Source organism: Eptatretus burgeri, chromosome 1, assembly GCF_056783735.1.
Source record: "Eptatretus burgeri isolate ZD-2024b chromosome 1, Ebu_testis_v1, whole genome shotgun sequence".
Classification (NCBI taxonomy): Eukaryota; Metazoa; Chordata; class Myxini; order Myxiniformes; family Myxinidae; genus Eptatretus; species Eptatretus burgeri.
Window position 1 is genome coordinate 34,258,428 of NC_140961.1, and position 26,358 is coordinate 34,284,785.

Here is a 26,358-nt window from a genome sequence, read left to right on the forward strand (position 1 = left end):
GCGAGGCAGAGAGACAGAGAGCGAGGCAGAGAGACAGACAGCGAGGCAGAGAGACAGAGAGCGAGGCAGAGAGACAGAGAGCGAGGCAGAGAGACAGAGAGCGAGGCAGAGAGACAGACAGCGAGGCAGAGAGGCAGAGAGCGAGGCAGAGAGCGAGGCAGAGAGCGAGGCAGAGAGCGAGGCAGAGAGCGAGGCAGAGAGCGAGGCAGAGAGCGAGGCAGAGAGCGAGGCAGAGAGCGAGGCAGAGAGCGAGGCAGAGAGCGAGGCAGAGAGACAGAGAGCGAGGCAGAGAGACAGAGAGCGAGGCAGAGAGACAGAGAGCGAGGCAGAGAGACAGAGAGCGAGGCAGAGAGACAGAGAGCGAGGCAGAGAGACAGAGAGCGAGGCAGAGAGACAGAGAGCGAGGCAGAGAGACAGAGAGCGAGGCAGAGAGACAGAGAGCGAGGCAGAGAGACAGAGAGCGAGGCAGAGAGACAGAGAGCGAGGCAGAGAGACAGAGAGCGAGGCAGAGAGACAGAGAGCGAGGCAGAGAGACAGAGAGCGAGGCAGAGAGACAGAGAGCGAGGCAGAGAGACAGAGAGCGAGGCAGAGAGACAGACAGCGAGGCAGAGAGACAGAGAGCGAGGCAGAGAGACAGAGAGCGAGGCAGAGAGACAGAGAGCGAGGCAGAGAGACAGACAGCGAGGCAGAGAGGCAGAGAGCGAGGCAGAGAGCGAGGCAGAGAGCGAGGCAGAGAGCGAGGCAGAGAGCGAGGCAGAGAGCGAGGCAGAGAGCGAGGCAGAGAGCGAGGCAGAGAGCGAGGCAGAGAGCGAGGCAGAGACAGAGACAGAGAGCGAGGCAGAGACAGAGAGCGAGGCAGAGAGCGAGGCAGAGACAGAGACAGAGACAGAGAGCGAGGCAGAGACAGAGACAGAGAGCGAGACAGAGACAGAGAGCGAGAGCGAGACAGAGAGCGAGAGCGAGACAGAGACAGAGAGCGAGAGCGAGACAGAGACAGAGAGCGAGAGCGAGACAGAGACAGAGAGCGAGAGCGAGACAGAGACAGAAAGCGAGAGCGAGACAGAAAGCGAGAGCGAGAGCGAGACAGAGAGCGAGAGCGAGACAGAGAGCGAGAGCGAGACAGAGAGCGAGAGCGAGACAGAGAGCGAGAGCGAGACAGAGAGCGAGAGCGAGACAGAGAGCGAGAGCGAGACAGAGAGCGAGAGCGAGACAGAGACAGAGAGCGAGAGCGAGAGCGAGACAGAGACAGAGAGCGAGACAGAGACAGAGAGCGAGACAGAGACAGAGAGCGAGACAGAGACAGAGAGCGAGACAGAGACAGAGACAGAGAGCGAGACAGAGACAGAGAGCGAGACAGAGACAGAGAGCGAGAGCGAGACAGAAAGCGAGAGCGAGAGCGAGACAGAGAGCGAGAGCGAGACAGAGAGCGAGAGCGAGACAGAGAGCGAGAGCGAGACAGAGAGCGAGAGCGAGACAGAGAGCGAGAGCGAGACAGAGAGCGAGAGCGAGACAGAGAGCGAGAGCGAGACAGAGAGCGAGAGCGAGACAGAGAGCGAGAGCGAGACAGAGAGCGAGAGCGAGACAGAGCGAGAGCGAGACAGAGAGCGAGAGCGAGACAGAGAGCGAGAGCGAGACAGAGACAGAGAGCGAGAGCGAGAGCGAGACAGAGAGCGAGAGCGAGAGCGAGACAGAGACAGAGAGCGAGACAGAGACAGAGAGCGAGACAGAGACAGAGAGCGAGACAGAGACAGAGAGCGAGACAGAGACAGAGAGCGAGACAGAGACAGAGAGCGAGACAGAGACAGAGAGCGAGACAGAGACAGAGAGCGAGACAGAGACAGAGAGCGAGACAGAGACAGAGAGCGAGACAGAGACAGAGAGCGAGACAGAGACAGAGAGCGAGACAGAGACAGAGAGCGAGACAGAGACAGAGAGCGAGACAGAGACAGAGAGCTGATGGATGTGGAATTTTTTTCTTAATTTATTGTAAAAATGGGTTGTCAAGAAGGATTTTTTTTAAAATTTATATTTTTTTGGCATATGAGGCTTGTAATGGAGCTGACACACAAAACACCACACACCGCTTGGGGAAAGTGCCGTCACTTCCCAGGCCACTCTGGGTACCGACGTCACAACAATGGAGTCACCTTTCTCACCACACCTCACGGGGAATTACCAAGAAAGGAATTTCCTCCACCCCATGTCTGCCAACCTATCCAGAAATGCACGTTTTTATTTATTTATTTTGGCTCAGATCGTCGATGAAGAAACAATGAGCCAAGTGGCCATTAATCGTGTTTTTCCTTTCCTCTTAAAATCAAGATAGCCCAGAACAGTGAATTAAATAAATTCAGATTTATGTTCCAGCCGTTTCCAATTTGTACATCTGTACAACAGCATAACATGTGATGCGTCTATTGCATTTGAATGGAAGAGAGAGATCTTGACAATATAAACAATGAGAAAAATGAAAATATTCCAACATAAATGAAAATAAGTATTGTTGTGATGTGCACGTGTGCTGTTACCTGAGCTGGGCAAACAGCTTCACAGAGCTTGCATGCAATGCACCGTTCCTCTCCGGATGGATACCGACGTAATGCATGTTCTCCGCGGAAGCGAGGAGAGAGGGGACCCTTTTCAAAGGGGTAGTTTATGGTGGCGGGTTCACGGAACATGTAACTGAGGGTCATTGCCAGGCCTGCGAGTGAGGTTGGAGTTTCAAGGTTTAAGAAGATGGTCATTCGAACACCTCCTTAACTAAACATAAAAATCCATGCATATATATTGTTGATACAGCAATCTACAGATAAATATCCAAGTGCTGATTTTTCTTAACAAGCTATTCCACAAGCTTTTATTCTTCTATTTATATTAAAAGACCTAATGTCTGATTGAGCAATGAAGGGTGACATTTTTATTCAGAATTGAGGAGTGGAAGGGACAGCCCCGAACAAAAATACATTAAACTCAGATTTAAAACTATAACGACACTCGGTGGAGTGCATACCTCTGCGAGGCGGTACAGTTTAAGTTTTGCATCCACTGATAGGCCGGATCTGGATCCGGACATGAACCAAAGTCAAATCGGCTTGTTCTTGTCACCAACCCAATTCATCCACCAAGTTTTTTTTTATAACTCGTCCATAACTTTTTGAGATATCATGCAACATATAGTTTTGGCTGCATCGCTCAATGGTGAAGAATCACTTTAAAAATTATTGTATCCATATCTGGATCTTCACCAAAAGCTAATCAATTCATCCTTGTCACACACCCAACATGTCCACAAAGTGTCATTCAAAATCATCCATAACTTTTTGATATCCTGCTCACAGACAAAAACATCTCTCTGGCTATTCTCAGAGCTGCCCCAATGCCAGCGAGTAGTAGATTTCACTCAAGTCGATTGGCAGGGACTGCAAGCAGCAATCTCTCTTCAGAACTGGTCTGCAATATCTACTGCTCCTGATGTTAACTCAGCCTGGGAATTCTTCTGCAGACACCTGCTCTCTCAAATGTACAGATTCATCCCATCTCATCTTCGATGATCCAACACTTCTTCGCACCCATGGTACACTCAGTCCTGTGGTGAGGCTGTTGCTCTGAAACAACTTTTCTTCCCTGGAAGGGAAATCCGACCGAAGGCAATCTCAGTGCAATCAAAAAAGTCCGGAACAAATGTGTCCACTCTCAGGAGAGCCAGAAAATAGCATCTGTCAAAACCTCAAGAATAAACCTTCAAACTTGTCTCCCTCCTCTAAAACCTGGTTTCACCTTGTTAAGTCTGTCTCTGGTGCATGCTCCCCTTCTATCCCCTCCCTCTCTTCAAATGGCACCTATGCCGACTCTGCTCGTAAGAAGGCTGAATGTCTCAATTCTGTGTTTGCTTCAAAATCTTGTCTCCCCAACCATTCACTCTCGGTATCCATCCTTTCCGGTTGTGCTCAACTGCTCATGGCCTGTGTCTTTTGCACCTGAGAAGGTGGAGAAGTATCTGTCAACACTCGACTCTGATTCTGCAACTGGACCGGATGGCATCAGCTCACGTGTCCTAAAACCCAGCTGCTACTTTCTTAACAATCCTCTTGAGGAAGTTCAGCCACTTAAAACTCCTGGGTCTCACCATCAGCCGTGATCTTTTGTAGGCAAGCCACATTTCGAATTTGGCCCCCAAAGCCAGTCGGCGACTGGGCATTCTCTGTTGTGCAAAATCTTTCCTTGGCACACCTGAACTACGATCCACCAATAAGGTCATCATATGCAACTTTATGGAATACTGTCCCCGCTTTGGGCTGACACACTTGCATCACACCTTGCTCTGCTTGACACCATGGAAACCAAGGCCTTCAAGATTATTTGAATCTTCCACGATGAAGTTGAGTCCAAGGGCCTATCACTTTCCCATTGCAGACAGGTCGGTGGTCTCTCTATCTTAGATGGCCTCCTTGATAGTCTTGCACCTCCCTCTGCTCTTTCCTTGCTTTGTCCCCCCCCCACCCCCCCCTACCAGGTTTCTGCAGGGTGCACACAATCTACCATCAACCCCCTTCTGGTGAAACTCCCATAATCTAGAATCAATGCTCACCATCATTTGATCCTCTTTTTATTCCCCACCTGTGGAACCAACTTCCACATTCTCTTCAATCTCACTCTTCCCTCGAAGTCTTCAAGCCAGCTGTTCATCACCATCTTAGTTGTAATCCCCATCCAAAACCATGATATTTTCTACACTCGTCCCCCCCCCTCGTCCCCCCACCACTCCCTCGTCCTCCCTCCACCACTCCCTCGTCCCCCCCACCACTTCCTCGTCCTCCCTCCACCACTCCCTCGTCCCCCCCCCACTCCCTCATCCCCCCCCCCCCTCCAAATTTCCATTTTTATTTTCCTCCTGAGTTCACCCTGTCCATGCATCCTTTCTTGCCAACACCCATTGTTTGTCGAAGTCTCCCTCTATCTTGTACTTCGATTACGCTGTTGGTGTCAACCTCCCCCCCCCCCCCGTAATGCTCCTTTTGTCCTGTAGCATACTGATCCGTATATTCCAATGTATACTCATATCCACCATGAAGTTAAACTCTCCTCTTTTATATCAGAAATTAGACAGGGTGTTTTTTTGTAATCACTTCTTGCTGTGTGTAATAAACAAATCAATCCGTGAATCATCTTCAAATTGCTATGCATGTCCTGGCATAATGCTCTATCAATTAATCTTGGGTGTTTGCAGTTATACAAACAAAGATGGCTTTCTGTTGTACAATTGTGCACATGACCCCAAAAAGGTAAGCGCTTTGACAAAATCTGTTAAGTTTACATGAGCCGGCCGACTAAATGGTCGCACATGCATTCTGCACACTTCAAGGAGCACTGTTACCAGATGAGAGAGATGGTTTGATCTTGCAGATACCGACCCCACTTGAAAAATAATGCAGTAGCAACAATTTGATGAAAATAAATATACAAAAAGTAAAAAAAAAACACCATCCATTCCAAAATGAGACAGCTTCGTGGCAAGAGAGGGAGAGAGGGAGAGTGTGAGAGAGTGAGAGAGAAGAGCCATGATGAGTTTCAGCGAGAGAGACCAATGTATTGGAAAATTGGCCACCAAAGGTTGTGGTCTGTTTGACCTTGCCATTTGGTAAGCTACTCTACGTCAAACAATGAGGAAAATGAAAAAAAAATAAAACTTCATCATATCAGTTTCTCAGAGAAATGGAAAGTTCAACTTCAAAATAGAAGAAAATAATTTTGATTCTCACAAAAAACAAACAAACAAACAAAAAAAAATCACCAGAAATGAAATTAAAGACAGTATTGACAAATTTTCATTTTAATTATATAGTTTTAATTACCTGTATCCATTTTTAAATTAAGCCTCCCCTGAAAGAAAAGGGGAAGGTTTATTGCTGTTGTGGGGTTTGTTTCTACAATTGGTGCCCCCAATTTTTAATTGTACCTCAGAGTTTCTTTGACCCCTTGGCGTACTAAACCTCCATTTAGCATTTTTTTTTTCTTCCTGCATTCCCAGTACTCCCGATTTCTGAGCTGTATCTTGAATCCAGCTCGGACTTTATGAATTAAAGTTTGCATCAATAATGCAAATAGAAAGTTTGGAGGGAGAAAGTTGACGTAATTTTTAAGGTCATGACCTAATTATAGACATTTAAACATTTTTCCACCACAACTCGACTTAGGTTTGTTCGATCAAAACAAAATTTCTCCCCTCTCCAGATAGACCTGTAGCAAGGCGCATTCACACTTAATTTACATCATACCTCTCCAGGTTAAATGTCAAGGTCAAATGGTGATCTGAAAAAATAACGTGTTTTTTTTTGTCATCGCTCAATTTTGACTGCTTGGCCATCTATGATGTTCTTGCATCCGAATGGTGTACCTGCACTGAGGTTGTGTACTTGATATTTTATTAGTGCCCTTGACCTACTCTTTCAGATTGTGACCTAATTCACTAAAATAAAACTTTTTGCTCAAAACTTGAATGATTTTCTTCCGATTTTCATGATGTTGAGTTTCTTGGATAAACTGTAGATGGGGACACATTTTCTTAGTTCACACTATGTCCCTAAATGTTGAAGGTCAAGGTCATATGGTGATTCAAAAAAAATATATGACCATGGGTAAGCCCCCTCGAACCCCACCCAACCCCACTCCAACCTATAAATTCTGAGCGTTAAGCGAGGAAACGGCACGTGCCATTTTTAAAGTCTTATGTTTGGCCCGACAAGGGGCACCCAGAATCGCAGACCTCCCGGACTCAAAGCAGATGCTCCAACCACAATGCCACAGAGTTCTTGTTATATAGTCAGATTTTGATACCAATTCACCAATTATTTTACTTTTAACAATAAACATTCAAATTATCATGAATGAAAAGGTCTCAAATCACTAATCATGTGGAAAAGTAATTTCCATTAAACAAGTGAACTTCACTTCTCAAGTTGGGGAACTTGAGACAGAGAGACACAGAGAGACACACAGAGAGACACACAGAGAGACACAGACACACAGAGAGACAGAGAGACAGAGAGACAGAGAGACAGAGAGACAGAGAGAGAGAGAGAGAGACACAGAGACACAGAGACACAGAGACACAGAGACAGATATAAGAAGCTGACATTATAAATCTCACAAATTGACAAAACAGCACAGCAGTGAGAAAAATCAGGGCACTGGAGAGACTTTTGCTGATATTTACTTGGATATTGCTACATATAAATAACACTGCTAAATAGCTTAAGTTGGGAAACCAGAAAATCAGTGGTTTGTCACTGAAAAAGTCACTTCCTTGCAAATAAATGACACATTTTAAACATTTTAAAAAGCACAAGTGCAATGCATCAGACAAGACCGTACAGCCGGAAGTGGTGCAGAGACCACCAAATGAAGCATTGTGGGTTCCTCCACAAAAGTTACCTCTGTAAAGCTCTGTCCAAAACAGGGTCTGCGCAGTACGATCTGCAATCGCCGTGAAGTTCTGACTTGGTTCCCTGGCATTGACATATTCTTGGAACATGGAGAGGACACAAATGAGGGGGGAGGGGGGGAATTGGGAATGCGAAAGTGTGTGCTCGAGATCATCTTATCCCTCCTCAATTCTCCTGACAAGTCCTTCCATCATCATATTTTAAAATTATCATCACGACGACATTATCCATCAACAAGGCTGAAAAATATCCAGCAAGAATTGACATCCTCAGCATGTGTCGACAACACTGCTATGCTAAGCTTGCACGTCAACCTCGGTTTATCGCTATGTCTTCATGTACAACGGCTGTCTCCTATTTTACAAAATGTTTCCACCATAATTTCAACCCTAAATAAATGCATACATCCTGGAGGACCTGGGGAGGGGCAGAGGGTTGAGATTGGGTTTGTGATCGAAGGAAGCAAGACCAGAGAAGAGGGGAAAAAAAACCAGAGGCCATCAACCTGTTTGTGAGGTGAGAACTTTGTGCTTCTGCCTCATTATGGGTGATGTTTACAATGTTGAGAGCTGGAGACTCTACAAAATCCCAGGAGTGACAGATATTAAGTCAGGGCAGAACAGAATCCACCATGCATAGTCACAAAACCAACTAAAGAGTTCATAGAACACAATACCCATGCATTGTTCAAATATATACCCACACAGTGTTCAGTGTACTTCAATTTTCATAAAATAATGGGGATTTCAAAGGTTGTTATAAAATAAAATTCGAGAAGTTTAGCACTATTGAAGCAGTTTTTATACATCACCCTGCTGCACCACCCTGTAGAACATGTCCAAGTCCTGCAAAACTGGAGGTTCTTGGAAGTGTGATAAAGGCGATTTGTGTTCTAGACTATAATTAAATTAAAATACAGGTTTAAAGAAGTTTAAAGGCATATAAATAAATTAATTCTGGGTTTCTAACCTCCGTTTTACTGTGTCCATTACCCACCCCATCTCACAAGTTACATTAGTTCAAATGTTCAAAATATAACATTCAATTTAAATAAGTTGTTCCTCGATCATAAACTGATGATTATAAACCGAAACGACAGACGGACGGATGGATGAAAAGACGGACATGAACCAATTGCTGAATCCTGCTTTTCACTTCGCCTGTGCGGGGTAATTACATTATATAAATAGGGATGCGAGGGCTTCTTAGGTGGACATCAACAGGCAGCCCTTCACTGTGGTGATTACTCATACCATAAAAGACTAAAAGTCAAATTTACTTTCCACAGCCTTGCAACGAGCAAACAAATGTATGCTTCATGTATAGGCCCATGGTTGAACAAAAAAGCAAACAGGAGCTGAGCTAAATGTTATGTTTGCCATCACTCTTATCAATCCATACTGCACATTCCCTTTACATTCAGCCTCACTTGAAAAGCGAGGCCAGTATGACGAGAAGGCGACACGACAGTGCCGGCATCCCACGAAGTAAACAGACAGAACAGTCGAGCAGACTGCGTGAGCTCATGCATCAGGAAACCAGAATGGAAGCAAAAGAGTGAGCCCTTGTGCATTTGGAAATTTTAATGGGCAGCACAAGAGGCAATATAAATAAAATGCATCTGGGGACAACGTTACACAGGTTACGCCACCTTAGACAATAAATTGCCAATCTTTGTGACTGGTATCACAAAATCGGAGAGTGGGGCTATTTTGGGGACAATTTGCATAAACTTACTTTCAACATTTTTTTTTTACTGATAGACTTAAAACTCCATGGTGATTCTTAAATATTTACTTCGGCCTTAGTTATTTTATAACTTGATTTACGCAGTTCTTCAGCTAAAATGGAGGGTCGGTAGGTCGAAATATAAATATAACTAGAGGGGGAGCACTCGGTAGAGTGCAAAACCTCCGCCGCCAATACTACTGGGTCACTCAAGTGAACCTTATATCTTATTCATTAAATATGACGTCAACAGTGCTGACAGAGTTATAGTTCTTTTCTCCAACATTTAAAAAAAAATTTTGAGGGGGGGGGGTGGAGGTAAGAAATCCCCCAAAAAAATTCAAATATTTTTCAAATAAAATCGTTTTTTTTTTTTTTTTTTAAAGTTGCAAAACTGTTTTTTTTTTTCTCTAACAATTTTTATTTTTGGGTTAGAAATCACTTAAAACATGTAGAAATGCAAAAACAAAAATTCAAATATTTTTTCAAAATGGCCGCTATAGCGGCCATATTGGACTTTGGACCAAGTCCAAAATCAAATGGCTTGATTCTTGGACCATACCTAATCCCCCCACCAAGTTTAGTCGAAATCCGTCGAGGAGTTTTTTCCGGAATACTTGTTCACAAACAAACAAACAAACAGACAGGGGTGAAAACAGTAACCTCCGTCCAACTTCGATGGCGGAGGTTAACTGGAGGGGGAGCACTCGGGAGAGTGCAAAACCTCCGCCGCCAATACTGCTGGGTCACCCAAGTGAACCTTACATCTTATTCATTAAATATGATGTCAACAGTGCTGACAGAGTAATAGTTCTTTTCTCCATTTTTTTTTTGGGGGGGGCGTTGGAAATAACTTAAAACATGTAGAAATGCAAAAAAAAATTTCTCTAACAATTTTTTTTTGGGGGGGGGGGGAGGTTGGAAATCACTTAAAACATGCAGAAATGCAAAACAAAAAAATTTTCTCAACCAATTTTTTTGGGGGGGACCAAGTCCAAAATCTCATGGCATGATCCTTGGACCATACCTAACCCCCCCACCAAGTTTCGTCGAAATCCATCGAGGAGTTTTTCCGTAATACTTCACTCACAAACAAAAAAACAAACAAACAGAAAGGGATGAAAACAGTAACCTCCGATCTTCGATGGCGGAGGTTAACTAGAGGGGAAGCACTCAGTAGAGTACAAAACCTCCGCCGCCAATACTGCGAGGTCACTCAAGTGAACCTGATATCCTATTCATTCAATTTGACGTCAACAGTGCTCACAGAGTTATAGTTTGCAACTTTCCCTTTTACACACTCAATTAATTCATCATAACTCGATTCCTTGAGACAGAAATTGATTTTATGTGGGTATATCCACCTGAAGTTCCAAAATCAGCTGCAATTATAATTTTGGCATGTTTTTTGTTGAAAATCACTTATAACATGTAAAAAAAAAAAATTTTTCTGTAACAATTTTTTGGGGGGGGGGGGCCCCAAGTCCAAAATCTAGTGGCATGATCCTTGGACCACACCTAACCCCCCCCCCCAAGTTTCGTCGAAATCCTTCGAGGAGTTTTTCCATAATACTGTTCACAAACAAACAAACAAGCAGTCATCGACTGGTACTTACGAAATCGTCAACTTGACCTCTGACCTTGTCTAATAAAAGCTGTCTCCAGAGAAGGTAGACGCAAACCAGAAGTTTCTACGATGATTCTGTATCAAACCATCAAAAATCGTAACGTCGAGCGAAGCAAAAATCTCCATTTCTCCACGCAATTATATTATACCTTAACGTGACTCAACGACGCGTCTGCTCGAGCGCACTGCATTCATGGGACGACCCGTGACGTGTCGAGTGAAATATTTTTTATACAATCTTAAAACGTCTCCGCAACATCCGATTTTTACCAGAATTTCGACAACCGAGTTTTAAGCGTCCTAAGCGATCACAAAAACCGAAGACAAAATTAAAATTGAAGTTAAAACGAACTCGTAACGTCGAGCGAAGCAAAAATCTCCATTTCTCCATGCAATTATACTGTTGTGGTTACCAGATTCGCAAACCACCATTCAGGTCCCTTAGGTGAGGTATCTCGGTAAGTGCATGTGTAGTTAGGCCCAAACCCGTTGTCTAGTGGGAATACATGTCATTTATACGTGCTGCGACTCTTCAGGATAGCCGTTTTTCTTTTACTATCTTTATTTTGGACCAACCGCCATGATTACCATCACAACCACAACATCAACCACCAACCACAACGCCGCTTCACCACAACCGCCACGACCTTCCCGTCACACCTCGCAACCGTAGCATCGCCACCGTTCTTGCCCCGCTGTGGGTACCGGTGTTGGACTCATGCAGAACGCGCGTCGAACAGCGTGTACAAAATCACGGATTTTGTGCTTCAAAAACGGATCAAAAACGACACACGCCCACTTTTTGCCGTCCAATCGGTGAGCGAGGGGCGAATTGGCCCCGCCCCCAGGGCGATCGATATATGCAAATTTGTGGATCAAAAAGCCTTCACGCCCACTTTTTCTCGGGCCAATGGGGAGCGAGGTGAAAGGTCAAAGGGAGGGGGTCAAAGGCGAAGTTACGGGGGGGATAAAAGGACGGTGTTCGTCAGTCAGAAGAGAACGAAAGGGAAAGACGAGAACGAAAAGGAGAACGAGAACGAGAAGGAGTCGGAACGGAGGGGACGAGTGTGGAAGTCTGGAGCCCGAAGCCTGCAGTGGCTGGAGAAGCTGAAGAGAGTCGGACGAGGGGGTGCTCGCGTCGGTGCCGGGAGCTGCACGCCCGAGGGAGGCCGGCAGCGCGACCTGGCCGAGGTGGAGACGCACACCAGGGATAATAAAGATCCTCTATACCCCGAGCATCAGCAACCCCCTCCTGTTTCCCCCCGCGCTGAGATAGTGCGACCAAGGGGGCCCCTTTTCCCACCCCCTACCAGACACCGTCCACGAGGCCCGCGGGTTGCGGGGCCATCGCCGCTCCGCGTCTCATCACCAGACGGGTAGGCCCGACCCGGTCTCGGCCTCAGGCCCGCCTCATTCTTGAGGGTATTTCTTTTCCTTGGTTTTGGGTATGTGTTGTCGGCGCCGTCTGTGAAGTAGAATTGTATCAGTGTTGCCGTGTGCTCGGTAGTCGGTATTAGCTCTGCACTGTGTTTTCACTTTTATGTTTGCTTTTTGTGTAAATGGAATTGTGTTTTTTCTGTGTGCATTTGGTGGAATTGTATTTGTGTGCTTCCCGTGTGCCGCGAATAAATGTGCTTTATTGTTGAACTGTTCTCCCGCTTCGCTTCGTCTTTTCCCCCATTGAACCCTCATCTTGCTTCACGTAAAGGGTTGGTAGTGGGCTGAGTACGCCCGATAATTAATCGAACCGTCGAGGTCGACGATAACACCGCTCGGTTATTCTGATAGTACGGAACGGGTCGCTTAAGTGGCCCGTGTCCGAAGTCGACCTGCGGCGAGGTGCGATCGCCCGGTCTACCCTCCGCGTGGGTACTTAGGTAGGTCGAATTTGGCGAGCAACCCTATCCCACGCGGGGGCTGATTGGCTCGATCGCGGTGAGACCTAAAGGTCCACCCGTGACTGGTTCCCGGCGTTAGTCCGAGAGGGTCACGACTGGATTGTCCGTCCGGTGGGCGACGTGCCGCGATTCGAGTTACGTGGCCGTCAGCACGCCGGCGGGCGCGAAATCCGCAACAATACCTTAACGCAACTCAACGACGTGTCTGCTCGAGCGCACTGCATCACGTGACGACCCGTGACGCGTCGAGTGAAATATTTTTTATACAATCTTAAAACGTCTCCAAAACATCCGATTTTTACCAGAATTTCGACAACCGAGTTTTAAGCGTCCCAAGCGATCGCAAAAACCGAAGACAAAATTAAAATCGAAGTTAAAACGAACTCGTAACGTTGAGCGAAGCAAAAATCTCCATTTCTCCACGCAATTATTCAATATTATTTTATCAAAGTCACAAAACCGTAATATTCGGCCATCCACCAACAATCTTTACATAATCCGACGGCTCAGCGAATCAGGCATACGACGATAACCTTTATTGGGATAAAAAATGACTTTTAAACACCATCTTTATCGAAAACACCGTCAGCGCGCACACGCAAAACCATACGTGAATCAACGACACCTCTGCTCGGGCGCACTGCATCATGGGACGACCCGTGACACGCGAGTGAATTATTTTTTATACAATCTTAAAACGTCTCCAAAACATCTGATTTTTACCAGAATTTCGACAACCGAGTTTTAAGCGTCCAAAGCGATCGCAAAAACCGAAGACAAAATTAAAATCGAAGTCAAAACGAACTCGTAACGTCGAGCGACGCAAAAATACTCCATTTCTCCACATGAATTTACGGAATTATGTTTGACCTCACTGTGACCTTGACCTTTGACCGATTTTGACCAAAATCTAATCAGCACTAGCCATCACCCTCCTGAATCACGTGGTGTAATTTGACATTGGAAGCTTCTTCCATTCTCGAGTTATCGTGCCTACAAACAAACAAACACACAAACAAGCAGTCATTGACTGGTACTTACGAAATCGTCAACTTGACCTCTGACCTTGTCAAATAAAAGCTGTCTCTCAAGAAGGTAGCGACGCAAACCAGAAGTTTCTGCGATGATTCTGTACCAAACCATCAAAAAAATCAAATGTTTTGGATGTTTGACCTTGCTGTGACCTTGACCTTTGACCGATTTTGACCAAAATCGAATCAGCACTAGCCACCACCCTCCTGAATCACGTGGTGTAATTTGACATTGGTAGCTTCTTCCGTTCTAGAGTTGTCGTGCCGGCAAACAAACAAACAAACAAACAAACAAACAGAAACGGAAGTCATCAATATACTGACGAAATCTATAGATTTCGTAAGTAATAATCAGTCATAGACTGGTACTTACGAAATCGTCAACTTGACCTCTGACCTTGTCTAATAAAAGCTGTCTCAAGAGAAGGTAGCGATGCAAACCAGAAGTTTCTACGATCATTCTGTATCAAACCATCAAAAATCGTAACGTCGAGCGAAGCAAAAATCTCCATTTCTCCATGCAATTATACCTTAACGTAACTCAACGACGCGTCTGCTCGAGCGCACTACATCATGGGATGACCCGTGACGCGTCGAGTGAAATATTTTTTATACAATATTAAAACGTCTCCAAAACATCCGATTTTTACCAGAATTTTGACAACCGAGTTTTAAGCGTCCCAAGCGATCGCAAAAACCGAAGACAAAATTAAAATCTAAGTTAAAATGAACTCGTAATGTCGAGCGAAGCAAAAATACTCCATTTCTCCACGTGAATTTACGGAATTATGTGTGACCTCACTGTGACCTCGACCTTTGACCGATTTTGACCAAAATCTAATCAGCACCAGCCATCACCCTCCTGAATCACGTGGTGTAATTTGACATTGGTAGATTCGTCCCTTTTCGAGTTATCGTGCCTACAAACAAACAAACAAACACAAACGGAAGGCATCAATACACTTACGAAATCTTTAGATTTCGTAAGTAACAAACGAACAAACAAACAAACAAGCAGTCATCGACTGGTACTTACGATATCGTCAACTTGACCTCTGACCTTGTCGAATAAAAGCTGTCTCTTTAGAAGGTAGCGACACAAACCAGAAGTTTCTACGATGATTCTGTACCAAACCATCAAAAAAAATCGAATGTTTTGGATGTTTGACCTCACTGTGACCTTGACCTTTGACCGATTTTGACCAAAATCTAATCAGCGCGAGCCACCACACTCCTGAATCACGTGGTGTAATTTGACATTGGAAGCTTCTTCCGTTCTCGAGTTATCATTTTTTGGATGTTTGACCTCACTGTGACCTTGACGTTTGACCCATTTTGACCAAAATCTAATCATCACGAGCCATCAGCCTCCTGAATCACGTGGTGTAATTTGACATTGGAAGCTTCTTCCGTTCTCAAGTTATCTGTACCAAACCTTCAAAAATCGAATATTTGACCTCACCGTGACTTTGACCTTTGACCGATTTTGACCAAAATCTAATCAGCACAAGTCATCAGCCTCCTGAATCACGTGGTGTAAATTGACATTGGTAGCTTCTTCCGTTCTCCAGTTATCATTTTTTGGATGTTTGACCTCACTGTGACCTTGACGTTTGACCCATTTTGACCAAAATGTAATCAGCACTACCCAGCACCCTCCTGAATCACGTGGTGTAATTTGACATTGGTCACTTCTTCCGTTCTCGAGTTATCGTGCCTACAAACAAACAAACAAACAGAAACGGAAGTCATCAATATACTTACGAAATCTTTCGATTGCGTAAGTAACAAACAGAAACGGAAGTCATCAATCGACTTATGAAATCTTAAGATTTCGTAAGTAATAAGCAGTCATAGACTGGTACTTACGAAATCGTCAACTTGACCTCTGACCTTGTCTAATAAAAGCTGTCTCCAGAGAAGGGAGCGACGCAAACCAGAAGTTTCTACGATGATTCTGCATCAAACTATCAAAAATCGTAACTTCGACCGAAGCAAAAATCTCCATTTCTCCACGCAATTATATTATACCTTAACGCTACTCAACGACTCGTCTGCTCGAGCGCACTGCTTCATGGGACGACCCGTGACGCGTCGAGTGAAATATTTTTTATTCAATCTTAAAACGTCTCCAAAACATCCGATTTTTACCAGAATTTCGACAACCGAGTTTTAAGCGTCCTAAGCGATCACAAAAACCGAAGACAAAATTAAAATCGAAGTTAAAACGAACTCGTAACGTCGAGTGAAGCAAAAATACTCCATTTCTCCACATGAATTTACGGAATTATGTTTGACCTCACTGTGACCTTGACCTTTGACCGATTTTGACCAAAATCTAATCAGCACTAGCCATCACCCTCCTGAATCACGTGGTGTAATTTGACATTGGTAGCTTCTTCCGTTCTGGAGTTATCGTGCCTACAAACAAACAAACAAGCAGTCATAGACTGGTACTTAGGAAATCGTCAACTTGACCTCTGACCTTGACTAATAAAAGCCGTCTCTAGAGAAGGTAGCGACGCAAACCAGAAGTTTCTACGATGATTCTGTATCAAACTATCAAAAATCGTAACGTCGACCGAAGCAAAAATCTCCATTTCTCCACGCAATTATATTATACCTTAACGTAACTCAACGACGTGTCTGCTCGAGCGCACTGCTTCATTGGACGACCCGTGACACATCGAGTGAAATATTTTTTATACAATCTTAAAACATCTCCAAAACATCCGATTTTTACCAGAATTTTGACAACCGAGTTTTAAGCGTCCTAAGCGATCACAAAAACCGAAGACAAAATTAATATCGAAGTTAAAACGAACTCGTAACGTCGAGCGAAGCAAAAATACTCCATTTCTCCATATAAATTTATGGAATTATGTTTGACCTCACTGTGACCTTGACCTTTGACCGATTTTGACCAAAATCTAATGAGCACTAGCCATCACCCTCCTGAACCACGTGGTGTAATTTGACATTGGTAGCTTCTTCCGTTCCCGAGTTATCGTGCCGACAAACAAACAAACAAACAAACTTACAAACAAACAAACAGAAACGGAAGGCATCAACATACTTACGAAATCTTTAGATTTCGTAACAAACAAACAGAAACGGAAATCAACATACTTCCGAAATCTTTAGATTTCGTAAGTAACAAACAGAAACGGAAGTGATCAATATACTTCCGAAATCTTTAGATTTCCTCAGTAACAAACACACAAACAAACAAACAGAAACGGAAGTGATCAATATACTTACGAAATCTTTAGATTTCGTAAGTAACAAACAAACAGAAAGGGGTGAAAACAGTAACCTCCGATCTTTGATGGCGGAGGTTAAATATAATTTCAATTTTTAGAAATTATATATTTTTATAATTTTTTTTTTTGGATGTTCCATGGAAAAGACAAGTGTTGGTGGGGTGAAAATAAATAAAAATCCCGGACCAGGAGGATCTAAGAAAACATTGAAGACCATTCAAATGCAGGATGCCCATGTTCACTGTATCATCTGATGTGAAAAACAATAAAGAAGGATAAAACTTGTTTTTGCAATATAGTCTGGCATGTTTTTCTTATAGAAACCTGTTGGATCATCAAACAAATGGAAACAATGCTTAGAAAATTACTGTCCAAGTCGTAGATGTGTGCGTGCACACCAGTGCATAGTGCTGGATATGATTAAAAAAAGTGTTTACGAGGAGTCAACACGCTCAAAACGGTCAATCAGAGCCATAACCAGCTCTTCCTTTTCAGTGGGCATCTGATCGGACCGTCTCCCCATCCCCATGAGCACATCAAAGGCTGATTTCTGGTCCGTTGAAGGCTGAATATCATTATCTCGCAGGGAAACTTTGACGTACTTGGCACCGAAATCTTTCAATACCAACAGCGGTGTACAACTTTCGATGGAAACAAAATCGGCACGATCGAGAGTCGCCTGCGAATCATCCCTGCTGCTGCACTGAATTGATGCAATAGTTCAGCCAGAATATTCGTCGTCAAGATGTTGCGTGATTAAATCACCAATACAGTCACTCAAATTTATACCGCTGACATACTTCTTCACAATCACTTTCGCCCCAGAAACCACAGTCAATCTGAACCATGCTGGCCACTGCTCAGACGCCATGACCGAAGACGACTGCGCAGTAGAACTGCGCAGTTTGGTTAAAGGTGACTCGGCATTTTGGCGCGCGTGAAATTATATTTTGAAAATAAATTCCGACGTTTACATTTCGGGTTTTGAAACTTTTGCACCTTCGGCGGAAAATGTATAAATATAAAAGGCTTACTTACTTATCGTGTCCACAAAAACAGCAGTTACAGTACACATGGCTTGATGTGGTTCAGCCAAAGCTGAGCACAATGCTGACCCATATAATTAAACTCTGCCAAATCCGATGCTGTGCAGGGCTGTTCCAGCAGGGGGCATGTCAGGAGATGCTGCATGGTTTGTGGTTCAGTGCCACAGTTACACACAGCATCCCTGTCATTTAAGTATCCCCATTTGGAGAGAGTGACTTTTGTTCGTCCAACACGAGATCTTAGTCTGTTCAGGCATTTCCACATTGCATCACTTGAATCTGCTCCAGGGGAGAGTGCCTCACTCACATTTAGCTCCATTGTTGTTGTTAATGGAAGGTTGCTCAGTCTTTCTTCCCATTGAATAACTCTTTCCCTGCTTGTGCTTGGTGTTTCAAGGGGGGTGACATACCTTAGGAAGCTCTTTCTAGACTTCAGACGGCTTTGGGCTGGCATATGGCCAAAGAGAGGATGTCTTTCATCTGTAGCCTGTTGTTGACGCTCTTTCTTACTTGCTGCACTTCGTCGTATCTCTGGTGGGGCCATGCCTGCCAAGATATACAGACGGTCCGTAGGTGTTGGTTTAAGGCAGCCTGTAATGAGGTGGCAGCTAACATTGAGAACAGGATCTAGCTTCTTTGCATGTGTAGCTCGTTCCCATACAGGGCAGGCATATTCAGCTGTTGAGTAGCAGAGAGCTAGTGCAGTTGACTTCAATGTCTGTGGGCTGGCATCCCAAGTTGAGCCAGTGAGCTTACTGATGATGTTGTTCCTCGCACTCACTTTGCACTCGGTCTTCTCAATGTGAGTCTTAAAAGAGAGACATCTATCTAGGGTTACCCCGAGGTAGATTGGGTATTCACAGTGTTCAAGAGGGATTCCTGACCAGTCGACCTGCAGTTGGCGAATATAAAAGGCAAAAAATGCGTTTTATATTAATATTTCATTTCGGCAAATATACCGTCGGCGGATCCGTAAACCAAGTTATAAAATAACTAAGGCCTTACTGGATATTAATGGCATCAATTTGGCTTCGCAATTACATGACAAAAGGACTGTATGAGCACTTGAAACTTACAATTACTGTGATCAGCCAATGGCAGAGAAGTACGGGCAATGCATTATTAGCAGCAGTGACCAATCAAGCAAACCAATCAGAATCTGCCATGCTACAACCTTCCTCGATATTCAGCACCTCACTGTAGGCAAAGCTTTGATAGATCGTCGCATGGAGTTCCGAATTTCCATCCAGGTGCTCTCCGATCAAACACCTAACGTCAAAATAAAATGGCCATTAACAATCTCCTCTCCCCAATGTTGTGATATTTTATGCACTGCATGCCCCCTCCTACAAACAGCACGGTCTGCATACGTTTCTAAAGCTTGAACGTGCAACAAGGCATTTGATACAGTGCATAAGAGGCGTGTTCAGGCCGGGAGGTTGAAACGCAGGGAAAATGGATAACAGAGGAGAGGTAGAACGAATGAATTATCCTGATACAAATGAAGAGAGGATCACAGCTGGGAAATGATATTTGGATGAGAAATCAGAGAAGGCGAAGAACTCACTGTAACAGCTACGATGCGCTGAGATTGACAAGGGTCGGGAAATGAACACGTGCGCTGTGAAGAAGAAGAATATTATCATTCATGGCATACAGGGAAAGGGAAAGGAAAAGGAAAAGGGAAACTGTATAGAGGAAAAGGGAAAGGGAAACTGTATACAGGAAAAGGGAAACTGACGTAGAGGGAAGATACATGGCTCACCAAGCCTGTGTTGTCTCCACATTTCAGCACACCTGCCAAATGCAGGTTAGTGCTAACTATACTGTACAACTAACCCCAAGCATAGAACAAGGCCAGATTACCTGCACACAATGGCCTACTCCTTTTTGAAGATGCTGATGGACTTTTAGCATTCACAATGTAAATACAAATGGGGGAATTGGCTTTACATCCCCATTAGAGGATGTCATGTTCCAGCATGTAGTGCACTCTGCTGGCACGGTACCAAAAAAGCTGACAACACCAACGGTCAAACCAACACTAGCTGCAAGCAAGAGCCATCATGGTCATTATTGTAGAAAGATCAATGTCGGGATTGTTTTGCCCAACCAATGATGTTAAAACGGCCAAAGAGGGACTCTGATTAATTAATAAACATCGAGATCGTGATAATTAGCAATTACTGAGACTCGACAATAGGGAACACTGTTTTGGTTCCTCTGCAGCACAATTAAGAGCAAATAGTGATTCACATATTACAATACGATATTGTGACTGTGCTGCCATTATATTACATTCAATGATCTACACAACTATAATTAGCAACAGAAACTGATGCTATAGAGAAAATGACAAATTGAACTTTAATGTAGAATTAGTTTGTTTCCCAACCAGCTTCACCTCACCTGTGCGTGGAAGAGCGAGGATCGAACGTACAGCCATTTCACCTCAGCACAAACACCCGTTCTGTACAGGTGCACTGTGGGGCACAAAAATCAAAACGGTCACCACTCACAACTACCAAATTCACTGATAAACTTGGTGTGGAACAAGAACATATCACACTTGAGGTTTAATTCACAAACTAGCAATGAGATGAAAAATAAGCAACAAAGAGCCAATAGAATAAAAATAAAAAAAATAGAATAAAATAAAATAAAATCAGGGACAAACAATGTCATAAACAAAATATTCATAACTACAGAATAACCTATGGAAGTGAGCAAACGATACACCAGGAACTTTTGCACAGGAGGCCATTCGGCCCATCATACCTGTCCTGCACCAACTGCAGTTTCATCCATCCATCCATCCATGCACATGCAAGCTACCCAACATCCTCACAAGCCAGCATCCCTATACCCCTCTATCTTCAATCTATCCAGGTATTGACCTCAATCCCATTTAAACTTACCCACCATCTCCATTGCCACGACCTTTCCAGGGAGACCATTCCATGCATTAACTACTCTCTGAGTAAAAGACCCTAGTCTTCACTACCATGTTACCTCTCCTCTTCTTTACTCTCAGGCTATGGCCCCTGGTTCTATCACTGTCTACTCTGTTGAATAATTCATCTGCACTTATTTTATCTCCACCTTTCATTATCTTCAACATCTTGATCATATCTCCTCGTAACCGCCTCCTTTCTAGTTTATAAAGCCCTGTCTCCTTCAGCCGCTCCTCAAAGCTGAGTCTATCTCGGCCTGGAATCAATCTTGTAGACCTGTGCTGAACCCTCCCTATGGCATCTATATCCTTCCTGAGTTGTGGTGACCAAAACTGCACACATTATTCTAGATGTGGCCCTCACTAAATTCCTGTATGATGTAAACACCACCTCTTTTGATTTATGAATGATACCCCACCAAATACAACCTAAAACTGATGATGAATTCATCAGTTGATGAACTGATGAGGAAAAGGTCATTTGGCCCAACCATGCCAGTTCAGTTTCAAACTAGACACCAGAAGATGGCACACAATTAAACGGTTTATCCATTAACTCTCTTGTTAAAGTTTATATTCACACTCTTGTGGGTAATAATTTATCTATAATTCCAGCAGTGTGTGTGTGTGTGTGTGTGTGTGTGTGTGTGTGTGTGTGTGTGTGTGTGTGTGTGTGTGTGTGTGTGTGTGTGTGTGTGTGTGTGTGTGTGTGTGTGACCGCTGTTTCTCGGCAACCACTGGTCCGATCTAATCGAAACTCGCCAGGTATATTGCTGGGGACCTGAGTATATGTGCCTTTTCAAGGTTTAATATTAATCGGACAAGTGCTTCCCAAGTTATGGCAATTTATTTACAAAACCAATGACAGAACACGTTGCTGCGTAGGCGTGGCCGCTGCACCATTTAGTTAACAATGACAGGACACGTTGCTGCGTAGGCGTGGCCGTTGGGGAAGAGATCCTCAGCCGCTTTCCCCATTATGGGTTACAACGTACGGACTTCCGGATAGTGATGACTTACTGTATTCTAATAATTTCTCGATTTCTTATGTGCATTTATAGATAAACACAATGCCCCAATCCAGTCGTCAGTTACGAGAGCGAAGGAACGGCCTGTGTATTTGTTTGAAACTTTAATTTTTTGCACGTACGGCCACGCACGTACAGGCACGCACGTACAGGCACGCGAGAGCGAAGGAACGGCCTGTGTGGTTGTTGTTTCTGGCACGAGGTTGAAAGTTTTGTTTTTTTTTGGGGGGGGCGGGTTTGCACGTACGGCTACGCACGTACGGCCACGTGAGAGCGAAAGAACGGCCTGTGTGGTTGTTGTTTCTGGCACGCGATTTGAACGTTTTTTTGGGGGGGGGGGTTGCACGTACGGCCACGCACGTATGACCAAACGAGAGCGAAGGAACGGCCTGTGTGGTTGTTGTTTCCGGCACGCGGTTTGAAAGTTTTTCTATTTTTATTTTTTTAAATTATTATTTATTTTTTGCACGTACGGCCACGCACGTACTAGTAATAATAAAAATAATGACACCAACGGTAATAATCTTTATTTATAGTACTTGTATTGCGCTATTTGCCGATGGATACAATACAAGGCGTTGAATTAACGATGAACTATCTGTACGAGGTATGTGAACAGTCTTTCTACCATGCTACCACTTTAAAATTTCTCTACCAACCTCGTTCATTCTGAATTTTCTTGAACCATGCATTTGCATTCCTCATAACTTGTTGAGATGTTCTCACAAACGTTCTTATATATGGCATACGAGCAGGGGTACCCAGCGTTGCCCGGTGCTGTTCCAATCCTGATGTCATTTTGAAGAAATAAAATTTATTTTTCCATTTTTTTTGTGGGGGCTAAACACTTCCCTACACCCACTAAGGAATGAGGTCAGAGATCATTTAATACTGTATTACCTTTCAGATAGCTACAAAGGCTTAGACACTGTAAACTCAGAGCAATGAAAAAAAAATACAATAAAAAACTTTTTTTTTCAATTTTTTTTTCTGCCGAGAAGATTCACTGATGAAACTGAAGGTTTGAAGATCCATTTGGCCATCTCTGAGAAAAATGTTGACACACTGACTGACTGACTGACTGACTGACACACACACACACACACACACACACACACACACACACACACACACACACACACACACACACACACACACACACACACACACACACACACACACACACACACACACACACACACACCTCTTTTTTGTACACATAGTCGAGGTTCGTGGAAGAGATAGTAAGTAGTACACCGAACGGATCAGGACATAACAGACAAAAGGACATAAAACATGCATGCATGGGGTGGACAATATAGATACAGAACGGAACTCTCAGGAGGGAAAACTGGAAATTTGGAAGGAGGAAGGGAGGGATTTGGGAGGGGTTAACGAAGGTAGAAAAGATCATGGTTTTGAATTGGGGATGATCCAAGATGGTGGTGAATAACTGTCTTGAAGAACTGAAGGGAAGAATAAGATTGAAGAAATTGTGGAAGGTGATTCCATAGGAGGGAAAAAGAGGAATAAATGAGTGGAGGTGAGCAGTGATCCTGGATTTTGGTAGTTTTAGCAAAAGAGGGTTAATGGTGGACCATGTGGGGGAGGGGGGGACAAAGTATGGAAAGAGCACAGAGGGTGCAAGGCCAGAAAGAGAGTGGTAAAGGACAAGAGACCACCAAGCTGTCTGTGATGGTGAAGTGATAGCCCATAGACTCAGCTTCAGCACAGGAGATTCCAATGATCTTGAAGGTCTTGGTTTCCACAGTGTCAATTTGAGCAAGATGTGAGGCACAGGAGCCAGCCCAAAGGGGAGAGCAGTACTCCATCAAGCTGCGGATGAAGGCCTTGTCGGTGGATAGGAGTTCAGGTGTGCCAAGAAAGGACTTCATGCAACAGAGAATGCCCAGTCAGCGTCTGGCTTTGGAGGCCAATGTTAAAATGTGGTTGGCTGATGGTAAAAACAAACAAACAAAGATCATGGCTGATCGTGAGACCCAGGAGTTTGAACGACTTTGTTAAGGAAGAGAATTGTTTAAAAAAAAGTAGATTGGGGGTGGGAAGAGGGGTTGCCAGACAGCCTTTTCAGAGAGAGATTTGTTCGGATTGAAAGACATCCCAAGTGTTTGACTAGCTTGTGATTGTGTCATGGTATGAAAACAGGGAAGAGGCAGTGAGTGACCTGCCTGTATGAAGGATGAGGGATGTCACTGCAGAGGGAGGAGTCATCAGCACATAGACAAAGGGGATTTTCCAGAGAGTTCGAGAGATCACTGATGAAGATCAGGAATCGGATTGAGCCCAGAACACTCCCAGCCTTCAGGGAGAGGAAATGAAAAGATTCCATTGAGAGCCACACATTGGATGAAAGAACAGGGGAAGTTCGGAAGCCATGTCTGAAGTTGGCCTTGGATGCCATAAGCAGAGAGTTTGGAGAGTAATGCGGGATGCCAGACTGTATCAAAATCATGAGATATGGCCCTGATATCATGTCTGATATTGAGGGCCTCCATCAATTAATGAGTGAGTAGAAGAAGAATGTACAAGATGGAGTGACCTAGTCTGAAACCAAATTGGTGATCTGAGGTGACAAAGGTTGTTGGAGAAGAAGGACGATTTCATATAAACTGCGATGATGGAATCCATGACCTTGTTGATGATTGGATGCAAGCCAATATGTCTGTCGTTGAGGGGATCAGTTTTTTTATGTAATGCAGTGATGTTGGTGGGTTTATAAGCAGGTGGAAGATGACCTAGAGCAAATGACAGTGAAAAGGACAGAGAGAGGATGTGAATGAGCAGCAGAGCAGGATTTTAGGGCATGTGATGCTGTCCGGTCCAGCAACAGAGTCAGACTCAAGGGCTGAAAGAACCGTTTCCATCTTATCAAGTGAAAAAGACACAGAGTGCAGGAGCAGTTTGGTACAACAGGGAAGGGGGGGAGAGAGAGAGAGAGAGAGAGCGAGAGAGAGAGAGAGAGAGAGAGAGAGAGAGAGAGAGAGAGAGAGAGAGAGAGAGAGAGAGAGAGAGAAGGAGAGAAGGAGAGAAGGAGAGAGAGAGAGAGAGAGAGAGAGAGAGAGAGAGAGAGAGAGAGAGAGAGAGAGAGAGAGAGAGGGGGGGAGAGAGAGAGAGAGAAGGGGAGAGAGAGAAGGAGAGAGAGAGAACGAGAGAAGGGGAGAGAGAGAGAAGGGGAGAGAGAGACAGAGGGAGAGAGAGAGAGAGGGGGAGAGAGAGAGAGAAGGAGAGAGAGAGAGAAGGGGAGAGAGAGAGAAGAGAGAAGAGAGAAGAGAGAAGAGAAAAGAGAGAAGAGAGGAGAGAGGAGAGAGGAGAGAGGAGAGAGGAGAGAGGAGAGAGGAGAGAGGAGAGAGGAGAGAGGAGAGAGGAGAGACGAGAGAGGAGAGAGAGAGATTGGGTACAGGATTTGGAAGAAACACAAAATTGAGGCATTCGGCTTTCTCACGAGCTGAGTCAGGTGTGGTGCCATTGAAGAGGGATGGGATGGAGGGGACCATACACCAGAGACAGACTTACCAAGGCACCACCAAGTTTCAGAGGAGGAAGACAAGTTTGAGAGGTCATTATTGAGGTTGGACAGATGTTATTTTCTGCCTCTCCTGGTATAGATAATCTGCATGATTGGAGTGCTCAGCGTTGGAGTGAAGCACAGGCACGGTGGGTTAAATGTCCGTTTGAAGCTACATCGATTAAAAAAACGCTAAATCGTTTAAAAAGCTCCCGCATTATACAAACAATATTATATAATACATTGTGTAGTACAGTACACACATTGTACGTAATGCTTTAATATATAATTGTACATTCGTAATGCGGTCATACAGCACAGAAAAACGTAATATGACAAATATAAGACACTGTACGCATTTATAATATATAACTACAGCATAGGAAGTAATACAACGTATTTAAATAAATAAGTGTAAAAATAACAAACCCGACACAAACACGTTCCTTACCAAAAGGGCACGATTTCGAGGAAAACTTGTTATTCGACAGAAATTAGTCTTAAATAAATTCGTAAATTAATTTAAAATTTCACGAACCGAAGCAAATCAACCATAAAGTCGAATAAAAGCGTCACCATGACCTTCCCATTATGGCGTGCTGTGATTGGCTAACATAACAACGGGTCGTCGGAAGGAACATAAAACCGGAAACTTCCGTAATTTAATTCTCCTTTCCTCACAGTGGTTTCCTTTTAATGACGTACATCGGATTCGTTTGCGGAGTATTTCATCCGCGCTTCGTGGTAATTGAATTCCACGTTATTTAAAATTAAAAAGTAGTCAGATCGGGGATCGTTGATCGGCTGAGGCGGCAG

General features: G+C 44.2%; 1 protein-coding gene across 3 annotated transcripts in view; it reads right to left on the reverse strand.

The window, feature by feature from the left end:
* The window catches only part of NDUFS8 (NADH:ubiquinone oxidoreductase core subunit S8), a 41,149-nt gene extending 14,959 nt beyond the window's left edge, over window positions 1-26,190 (reverse strand). Inside the window, exons 1-5 of one of the 3 annotated variants that reach the window (XM_085878605.1) lie at window positions 25,994-26,190; window positions 20,445-20,518; window positions 19,603-19,656; window positions 7,432-7,521; window positions 2,529-2,701 (exon numbers count right to left, since the gene is read on the reverse strand). In XM_085878605.1, the coding sequence (XP_085734731.1) occupies window positions 2,529-2,701; window positions 7,432-7,521; window positions 19,603-19,656; window positions 20,445-20,481 (354 nt within the window). In that variant the 5' untranslated portion in view covers window positions 20,482-20,518; window positions 25,994-26,190. The remainder of the gene's footprint in view (window positions 1-2,528; window positions 2,702-7,431; window positions 7,522-19,602; window positions 19,657-20,444; window positions 20,519-25,993) is intronic. The other 2 variants (XM_085878614.1, XM_085878623.1) reach the window with 2 other exon arrangements.
* Window positions 26,191-26,358: the final 168 nt, after the last annotated feature.